We start from the raw sequence: 10,568 nt of genomic DNA on the forward strand, positions 1-10,568 counted from the left end.
ATAATGACGAGATGATGATGGATTGATGGAGGTGTAGAATGAAATGTAAAAGAATGGTAGAAGAAGAAGGAGAAATGAAGAAATAAGGTGAGATAAGACGTTTAGACGAGCATGGGGCCTAATACACGTAACAATATATTAGGTTTTTATCTTTGATTTCCTTTATTAATAATAATTCACAGCAATACACTTTGATACATATGAAATTCGAAAAATTTGTTTGTAAGCTCATAATATTTCTTACACAACTCGTAAAGTTTCTTACCGAGCTCGAAAAGTATCTTACAGAGCTCGAAAAACTTACTCGCAAGCTCGGAATATATCTTAAAAAACTCAAAACTTTTACTTATAAACTCAAAAAAATACAAGGCTAAAGAAAATTCAGAGCTCAAGAAGTTTACTCGAAAGCTCGGAATGTATCTTACAAGACTCGAGATCTCAAAATATTCCCAAAAAATACATATTAATATGCAAATTGATGTAGAAATTTAGCTTAAAATATTGTTAAAGGCATTTTTTTCTTTTTATGGTACTGTTAATTGCTTATTCTTCTTCATTATATGATGAATAGGTGCACAGTGGAAGTTTTCTAAAGAGGGATCTAGTTTAATATTTTATTTTTGTATATTTTTTTTTTAAAATGTGAGGTTGGATTAGACCAGTTGTATAATGCTAATATATAATCAGAGGCGGTTCTAGGATTAGATGAAATGGGGTGTGTTAAAATTTTTAACAATGAAAATATCGAGTTATATGGAAAAAAATATTGTTTAGTTGGACAAAATATATAATATATAAACATTAAATAGCAATTGTTCAATAGAATATAGAACTCATGACCTCTAATTAATAAATAGTCTTAATAACCACTAGATCCACATAACTAATATGCTCTTTTAGTAAAGAATATTGTAATTAGAAGGGGGTGTAGATGAACCCCTAAACCCTGCCAAAAACGCCTCTGTATATAATTGATTAGGATAATATTTGTGGAATGAAACAAAGAAGCTACTCGAATTAGATACTCCCTATACACAAATTCTTGTTTCAGACGGACACTTTTGGTCTTATTTGTCAGATGGATAAAATGTTGTCATTTTTTAAGAAAATGTAATCAATTAATTCACAAAATGTTATGACTAGAGATGTCATTTTTTACCCTGAAAATGATGTGAACAATAATGGTAACATGTTATAAAAAAATAATAACATTTTATTGTAAAATGATTACATGTTACCCGTCTTATTTCAGAGCAAAAGAGCAATAATCTTAAGAAAAACGGACCGCTCCCTATATCAAACAAGCACGAGTCATAGCGTGGAACGACAGCATTGATCCGCGCCTCGTATTATATCATTTTTTACGAAAAGACAAAATTCCAAGCAAAAACCACCTTTTTTCCGCACAAAAGAGTTAAAAATTGTAAAATTCAATTGAAAGTGACGTGATTTTCCCTAATTTTCTCCTCAAAATCCATTTTCAAACCCAAATTTCCACCAAATCCCTTAAAACTGTACTACTCATCACTGAATATCCACTCTTAATTTAATTTCTGATTATAACAATTTCAGCTATGAGTCTCTTTGGTCTTGGAAGGTTAGGTTTTAATTGATTTAGTTATTATAATCCCTGAATTTATTTGTGTTTTATGAATTCATATGAATATGAACTGGGTTTGTTTTAATTTGATTAGGGTTTGATGTTTTATGATTGCTTATGTTGGTAATATAGATCTATATGATTGTTATGTTAGTAATTTGATGTGATCTTCATGTATTTCTTTCGTACCGATTATTTGTTTACGTTTTATATTCTTTGTGAGAGGTGTTTTAATCGAAGTTAAATAAATAATTGAGACGGAGGGAGTATGTGTCTTGAGCTTAGATGGTATGGAATATGGACTGTTTTGGTAGATTCTTCATTTGGGTTACTGCCAGATTGTGATTATGTTGGTTGGAGAATAATCAAAGATTTGGACTTTGGTGAGATGGTTTTAAAGGGGTTAATTGCTGATAATAAGTGAATTAGTCTAAGTGAATCTTGAATTATTAGCTTATTGCCTTTTCGGGTCCGTAATGTGCTGAGGAGGGTAGGGAAATAGTGTGTAGATTAGGGAATGGAGGTTATTGCTTGAGCTCCTTGGTACTACTGAACTCTATGCCTTAGTGATCAGGACATTATAGGCAATATAATTAGCTTGTCGAGACGGAGATGGGGGTGGGAGGAGTAACACTTTGAAGTGAGTAACCTCAGTAAGTTGCGAAGATTATTTTTGAGTAACTTCAGTTGTTGGTTGTATGGGGATTGGGGAGGGAAAAAATAAGAGTTGGACAGCTGAGTTATGAAATGTTGTCTCTTACTTGTGGTAGTTGTTTTGAGAGAAATGAAAGGTAGATGCATGGAGATTTTTATTTTGTTAAAGCACAGTTGGTAACGATGAATGTTTCTTACTCGTGTGACCATCATACGTAAGTTAGTTGTTATGATTAAGATGTTACTCCTTCAATTCCAAACATGCTCTCACCCCACAAGTTTTGTGAGAGGAGTTTAAATTTACGAGGGCACTTGGATTTGAAGGTAGGGGAGTACTTGATTGTAACTGTTGAAATACTGTGTAAACTGTAAACGTACAAGTGAATCATTAAAAAATAGTCTTTTGAATTTTTTAGGTCTAGCTACGAATGTTGAGGCAAATGTTACTATGAAGGGAGGGGGTGCTATATCTCGGTTATATTGTAGCCATTACCTTAGTCTTAACCACTAGATTTAAAGTGTGGAGATGAGGAGAGTTCCAACTCCGTGAATTAACCTAATTCGCTCGTGATGTGGGGAAGTAAAAGCAAAAGTTGACTAAAATATCGTAGTGACAATAGATTGTGAGAAGAAATCCATGAATTTTTTTATGCTATCTCATGCACCATTGTACGGTTTGTACCCACGTGGTATGTTACTCGGTCTCACCTAGGAGTGTTGCCATGTTGGATATACGTTCCATATTTATTTTGATCGGCTAGTTTTAATCAACAAATTTGATATCAACTATGTGTAACAAAAGAGAGAAAAAAAAAATTAAAAGGAAAGAAAACAATATAAAATCAAAAGAAAAGATAAGTGAATTTGGAATTATTTTAAAAAAGATATTGAAGTGACGAAGTTATGAAAAATAAGCAAAATTTTAAGCCAAACTCCATCATCTATTTATTATCATTCCATATTGTTCTCGCCAGTAAATTAAATATTCTACTGCATGACAATTCAGTGTCATCTTCAAACAATAATGTGGAAATGTGAAGATGCGTACGATGTTAACTGGTAGGCGTCTGTAGTTTTGTACTTAGGACTGTCCCAAAGAGAATAAAAATGGATCTCTGGGCCATTAGATGAGTTTCGTACTTTCATTAATCTACCCCTAAAAAGAGGCGAGCCCAATGTAGTTCTATGTATGTACCTGAGATGTTCGTGAAGCATAATCTGTTATTATATTGCCGTGTATTCATCTAACGAATTATTTAACGAAAAGCTTTATATGGTTCAAAATCTGGATAGTATCAGTGGAGAAATGATCCTTGATCAATCTTTGCTAAGATTTCCTTTTGAGGTGTAAATGAAATCTGACAGCTAGTATTTTCTGGCAGGAACCAGCGAACATTTCGGCCAAAGAAGAGTGCCCCTTCTGGGAGTAAGGTTTGTTTTCATTTATATACATGGGCATTTACTCTAATCATTGTATGATTTCTTATACCCTTGTCAAGGAATTTTAACTAGAGGAATTTGTAAACAAACCGTTAAGACTGGAAAAGACTGGATTGTAAAGGGGCATTTCCATTGTACTTAAACACTTAGTGGCTATGGAAAGTTGTTACGAGGTGTGGCTGTTTTTTCTTTCCTACGCGCTCTTTGATTAACCAGAGTTGTTGCTAGTGTAGTATTTCCTATCTAACAAGTGCGATGGTTTCTTGCACAATTCTTTTTAGCAATGTGAGGTTATTTGTAGATCACCTTAATTTTAATCATGCTCTTGTTTCTAGACAACGGCATGTTGAAACCGAAAATAAATGTTTGGAGACAACGTTAGATTGTTATATATCCCTGAACCGGCATCTTTGATTGTGTTTTCCTCTATTGGCAGGGGGCTCAATTGAGGCAGATTATTGATGCAACATTAGGCAGCGGGAATTTAAGGGAAGCTGTGCGACTTCCTCCAGGGGAGGACTTGAATGAATGGCTTGCCGTAAACAGTACATTTCTCTTTTCTAGCCTTCTCTTTCTTTCTTACCATTCTCCATATCCTCTCAGTGATCATACTTGTCTTAGGTTACACAGTTTTGACACAATTTTGTAATAATGCTTATATTAGATGTCAGCCTCTTTGAATACAATTCCTGTTCTATCTTATTTTGACAGAAATCCCTCAAAAGGCGTAGCATATTTGACTCTCATTCTTTCGTCTATTTTCAGCTGTTGATTTCTTCAACCAGGTGAACCTGCTCTATGGTACTCTCACAGAGTTCTGTACAGCGGAGAGCTGTCCTACCATGACAGCAGGCCCCAAGTAATTCCCTTCAGATAAACCTTTAAGTTACTACGGAGTAGTAGTTTATATTCTTCTTATAGAAAATACACTTGTCATAATCATAATCGAATTTCAAAACCGCTTTTTTTGAGCTAGCATTGCCAAAACGTTGTTCTATGTGACCTTGATTCTTATGAGCCAGCAGGTATTAAAATTTTGGAAAGCTAGATCTTACATGACACATATTTTATTGTTTAATTTGACCTCTATATATACGAGACCTCAGAGAATAAATTTGATAAATGGACTTTTTTCCTAGTATCAATCGCAGATCAATCTTTGAGGAATTTTTATAACCTTTTTGATAACACAGTTAATGCTTGGAAGTTAGAATATCTTCTTTCTAAATGAGTGAATGGGAATTAAATTCGTAGAATGAGAAAAGTTACCCGTGTTGCTTGATGTTGGCATTTAGATTTGTTATAGAGAATTGCTCTACATGCTCCGTTGATGCGAAGTTGTGGTTTTATCTAGGTTATGGAGTATATTGTATACCACTATATTGATTTTATCATTTATATTTTGTGATATAATCTATTGTTGGATTTTAAGGTAAAAGTCCAGTTTCCATTCATAGCGAGGCCGAATACTCATAATTCTTTTTATCTCAAGTATGATGGTGTAAACCAAAATGGTTCACAAAACTCGGTGCACCTTTTTTTTTTTTTTTTTTTTTTTTTTTTTTACTGTGAAGTAGGAATTATGGATGTAATTTTCAGTCTGCATCGTTCGGAAACTGTGTTGAAACAGCACATGGACAAGACTCCATACATCCAAGTGATCCAACCATGTCAGTGTGTGTCCTTCAGAAACAGTGTCAGAAACAACACATGGATAAGACTTCATACATCCGCTCCTCGATAACTAAGGCACTAGAATAATGATGTTGTAAGGTTTTAAGTGAAATTGTTGAGATGAATTGAGCTTCATCCCCTGCATGTAGTTAGTTTGTGGGTGAGGAGAAAGACAAAAGGGAATATGGAGTTTATTAGTCTCAGGCGGCTATGGTACGAGGTTGTACACATCTTGCCAGCCGTAGCACCTGGATCTGTATGGGACAGTGACCAGAGTGTTTATTATCTGAGCACCTTTTGTTTGTATCCAAGTAGGCACCTTATTTCACATGTTGACATTTGGTCTTAATTGGTGTGGTTGCACTTCCCCGTTTACTCTGGAGTAGGTCACCATGTATCCCTTGGATCTGTAATGATATAGAGGGATTTGAATAGTGTTGTTAGAAGGTAAAGGATGGATACTAGGGTAGTTCAGCTTTCAATAAGGTCCGGTGGTAGTTACTGAGGTAGTTTTGGACGAATATTTGCAAAAATAGGTTCACCTTCATGCTTATAGGATAAAATTGATCCAACAATTTTTTTTTTCTTTTAAATTGTAGGCTTGTAGCCATAAGCCCATAATATACAGAATATTTTGTTAGAATGAGTATCCTTTTTTGTTTGTAGCTTATTTGTGCAGGGGTTAATAATTTTTTTTTCCTCGATTCACAGATAAATGTTCAGTTCCTGATTGTGTTCTTTTATATGTGTGCTGCTGTTATGGTTCCCTACTGTTTATGGGAATAGATTTGCTTCATTCAATTTTTTGTGTAAATGTGTGTGCGTGTTATTTACCAGTTACCACAGCTCTTGCCATCCTTCAGAGCCTGTATTAAAATCTCAAGCGATGATGTCAGAAATAAACTTACCCTTGGATTTTGTGAATTATGCTTCACAGGTATGAATATCGATGGGCTGATGGCGTGCAAATCAAGAAACCTATTGAAGTTTCTGCTCCAAAATATGTTGAATACTTGATGGATTGGATTGAATCTCAGTTGGATGATGAATCCATATTCCCTCAGAAAATTGGTAATCCTCTTTTAGCGCATTTGTCCACCAAGGGTGTGCTAGTAGTTATTGAAGTGATACATAAACCATAGAATACAAAATGTTTTCTTTGCATTCATGGGGTTTAGAGAAAGAGTCCCATTTCAATTATTCAGGGATAATTTGTGTTCGAAGACTTAGGGGGAGGATAGAGCTGGTATACTAGCCACAATGACCCTGTTTCACATGAATACTATTTTTGTTTGATTTGGCTCTTGGTTCTGGGCGCAGGTGCTTTCGTAGATGTGGACACGACTATTTTTTTTTTTAAAAAAAAATTGACGTGTTTTGGCATAACATGGAGTGTCTTGACAATGGTTTCGAAACATAGCCCAAACAGAATTATTATGGTGTTATTATGTATACTATATTTTTAGAAGTTAAAAGTGGATAGTAAATGATAAGCATTGTTACTTCAAGACTCCACTATGGCTGCATGTGGACACTCTGACCTTCCAACATGACATGACACTCTAATGCCAAATTTATTGTCCCCATTTGACTTCAGTTATCAAATTATGTTGACCTTGACCGATGTTCTCAATGTCCTCAATACACAATTTTTTAAGTGTTTATATATAAGGTCACAAAATTTAACATGGCAAATTTTACATTTTATCTCTACATATATATGTAGAAATTAACGGTCAATGTTCACCCAAATCATATGGGGAGCGGGGACTATAAATTTGGGATGGAGGAAGTATTTCATTTGAGTGCAAAAACATGAAACATTTGAATTAACTAGATATCCGGTAGCGTTCGACATTTGAAGTAACTAATAAGTGTTGCCCAGGCAGCATTTGCCTGGTGTTATTTTATTGTTTCAACTGTTTGTCAGGTTTCCAATGTTTTTAATGTGACTTTGGGGAATTATTCATTTGTAGGGGCACCATTTCCCTCAAACTTTCGAGATGTTGTCAAGACAATCTTCAAACGGTTGTTTAGGGTTTATGCTCATATTTATCACTCGCACTTCCAGAAAATCATCAGTCTCAAGGAGGAGGCCCACTTGAATACTTGTTTCAAGCATTTCATACTATTCACCTTTGTAAGTTCCTTAACGCATTTTGTTGAAAGCTACCATGATTTAGTTTCAACTATTTATGCTCTATAATTGATATTTCTAGAACGCTGAAATTACTGTTTTCAACTTACTGGGTGTTTCTTATGTCTAATTAGGAAAATAAATATTCATATGTTTGAAGCTCATTATAAATTGGAGTATTTTTTCAGACTTCCAAAATATGGACAACCTAAAATGTAGCTGAATTCCCATGTCTTATTAGTTGTTACTCTACCGTCAATTCATCACTCCTATTTTTACAAAGTTTTTGTTTTATTCATTTTAAAAGAGAATAACTTTGCCTATAGTAATAAAAGTACTATTCTGTCGTATTTTAATCTTTTCTCCACTCAATATCCCAAGCAGCTGTTACATGCTTTCAAAAGTCTGCAAGTGCATTACAACTCAAGTTTTTGTAGATAATCCACACCTCTTTTGATGGAAGGGATTGTGATGTTGGACTTAGACACTTCACTAGCTTGCATGATTTTTTATCGTTTATATACAATGTGGAGAGGACTGAGGAGAAGGGGAGGGGAGGGCAGATGGTCAGATTCCTTCCAAATCGTTCCGATTTTGGAAGAAATTTTATATAGCTTGGTGAAACGAAATTGTTCATTGGCTGCTGGTTGGTCTGATATCAATATTGGCTAAGACGAACAGCAGTTCTTTTTTTTTTCCCCTCCGAATATGACTTATGAGCACTAACTTGAAGACTTGTGAATATTTGGCATTATTGTGAGACTCTCTCACATAATGAATTGAGTAAATGGAGCGGTCTTACAAAAATCATAGTGTGAGGCCGTTTTAGTTTTACATTTTTAATACATGCTCTTTTGAGTATCTTTGTCTTGCAAAAGAGTTGCCTTTACAACTTTATTGTTGCCTTCTAGAGCATCGTATTCTCATTACCCTTTTCTTCTCTTTTTTCTTTTCGTATGCGGCCCTCTTCGTGTTGCATTTTAATACATGCTCCTTGAAGTATCGTTGTCTTGCAAAATAGTCGCTTTCATAACTTTATTGCTGCCTCCTGGAAGATCTTATACTGGTTGCTCTTGTTTTCTGGCTTTTCTATAGGAATTTGGACTCATTGACAAGAAAGAGCTGGCTCCGCTTCAAGAACTCATAGAATCGATTGTTCCATACTAACATAGCTCTTCGTTCGTTACCCATATGCTTCGAACACAAAAATCGAACCAAATAAAGGACTTATAGGAATTGATTATAGTAGTAGATACTTTGATTATACTCTGTGTATATGCTTCAGTTTTATAGATAACCCGAATGCTCTGTTGTTTTCTGAGCCATAACAGGTTTTCTAGTTTATCCCGACCTTTTTTTTTATCTCGTTATGAATTGAATCATGTAATTGTAAATTTACCAAGGGAGCACTTGGTGTCGTACTGTTGTGGCGTTATTATTAGCACTAGTCTATATGGCTTGAAAAGAAGTTGTTTTCAGTTTAAGACGGTCTTAAGTGAGATTTCAGCAACGTTCAAATTCTAAATTACCTTTCCGACATGTCTCCGTCTTGATATAGTTTCATGGTGGACCTACATATGATGGAGATCAGTTCTTATACTTCCTTCCAAAAGGGGAAGCTCATTCCAGATGTCTAGTGCTACTGGAAAGTAATGTCGTTCACGTCGTTTGTCATTCTCTTGATTGAACTAGTTCAATGTCTGCATACGTGGGTTTTTATAAGATTGAGATTCAGCACCAGAATTATAAAGGGTATGGTGAATCGAATTTCGGTTTAATGTTTTCGATGTTTACCTTTGTTTCGAACATCAGTTTACCGAATACTTGCCGAAACAGGTCACGTAACTTTATCTCTGTATTTGCTCTACAAGTGCTTATTGGAAGGAGGAAATGAGAAGTTGCTCTTCATTTTTTCGTTCTATGGAGAGTATTTAGCAGGGAAAAAAATGTATTGAGTATATTTTAAGACGGTGATCCAAAGATACTACTACGGTCTACGGGTGGTCCAGACTCCAAAGTATTATACGAGTATATTTTCTAATTTTATACTTCGTATATATATATATATATATATTTAATTATTTATGTTATAATGCATTTTTTTTACTAACTACACAAATTTCTTACTATATTTATATAAATAATTTATAATTTTCAAACATGAGCCCTTAAATTATTTTTCTTGATTTGTGGGGTCTATAGGCATTAGGTGAGTAGTGAGTAGTTTATGAAGATCAATCACACAATTAGTTAAACTAAACCAAGGTATCTTTCTTTGATATTTTCATTAATTATTAGTAGAAGCCTTGGTATACTTGTACAAGTAACTTGTAAGACATAAATTTGGGGGAAAATGGTGGTAAACGATGTTTATGAAAAAGCAACTACGTAAAATAAATAAAAAGAATTATAATGGCTTAACTAGTATTTGTCGTGTAGAGTCGGAAGACAAATGAATGGAGAAAATTTAATTGATTGTGAAAGGAGCATGTAGAAGAAAAGGTAGATAGCTATTCTAATGACTTGTAATATGGTACATGGTCTAACAAAATCCTATGGACTTAATAACAATTCTACCGTACTTTCTCGGTTTTATATCTCGTCTTATTTACCTTTTATATTATTTGTAATGGAATTATAAATAAATAAATGATTAAGGGAGGAAAAATAAATTTTATTATTGAGGAGTAGATCTACACTGATTTGATTCCCACCATTTCTTCATAAATTTGTTCCAAAAAACAAAAAACTATTTCTTCCTAAATGGAGATCACCCTCTTATTGATGGTTTAGATTTCTATTAAAACATTTGACAGCTAATTTTAGATGAAAAATAATGTATTAAAAAATAAAAACAAATATAAATTTTAATGTCGTATTTATAGGAGAATTGAATCTCTCAATTCCTTACTTAGTATACACTACTCTAATTGTTAAGTAGTACGATAAAATCATACTACCTTAGTAGTTAGCACCTTTGTTTTTCTAATAAATACTCCCTCCAAATATATATGTTTTTCCCATTTGAAGGGAGTATATCATTTTTAGCTTTTTCTTTCAATA

General features: G+C 34.0%; 1 protein-coding gene across 1 annotated transcript; it reads left to right on the forward strand.

Annotated features, from left to right (window-relative positions):
• Positions 1 to 1,294: 1,294 nt before the first annotated feature.
• Positions 1,295 to 8,989, forward strand: LOC141593548 (MOB kinase activator-like 1A). Its single transcript, XM_074414160.1, has 7 exons — positions 1,295 to 1,597; positions 3,637 to 3,685; positions 4,131 to 4,239; positions 4,460 to 4,553; positions 6,306 to 6,439; positions 7,345 to 7,508; positions 8,601 to 8,989. Exons 1-7 carry the CDS (start codon positions 1,575 to 1,577, stop codon positions 8,670 to 8,672), a joined length of 645 nt encoding a protein of 214 aa, XP_074270261.1. The 5' UTR covers positions 1,295 to 1,574; the 3' UTR covers positions 8,673 to 8,989.
• Positions 8,990 to 10,568: the final 1,579 nt, after the last annotated feature.

This window comes from Silene latifolia, chromosome 1 (assembly GCF_048544455.1).
Source record: "Silene latifolia isolate original U9 population chromosome 1, ASM4854445v1, whole genome shotgun sequence".
Lineage (NCBI taxonomy): Eukaryota > Viridiplantae > Streptophyta > Magnoliopsida > Caryophyllales > Caryophyllaceae > Silene > Silene latifolia.

What these genes read in the sequence shown, in the direction of transcription:
- LOC141593548 (XM_074414160.1), top strand. Translation starts at nt 1,575, where the DNA reads ATGAGTCTCTTTGGTCTTGGAAG. An exon ending in GTGCCCCTTCTGGGAGTAAG is followed by an intron (nt 3,686 to 4,130) that starts GTTTGTTTTCAT and finishes CTCTATTGGCAG; the next exon opens with GGGGCTCAATTGAGGCAGAT. An exon ending in CATATTCCCTCAGAAAATTG is followed by an intron (nt 6,440 to 7,344) that starts GTAATCCTCTTT and finishes ATTCATTTGTAG; the next exon opens with GGGCACCATTTCCCTCAAAC.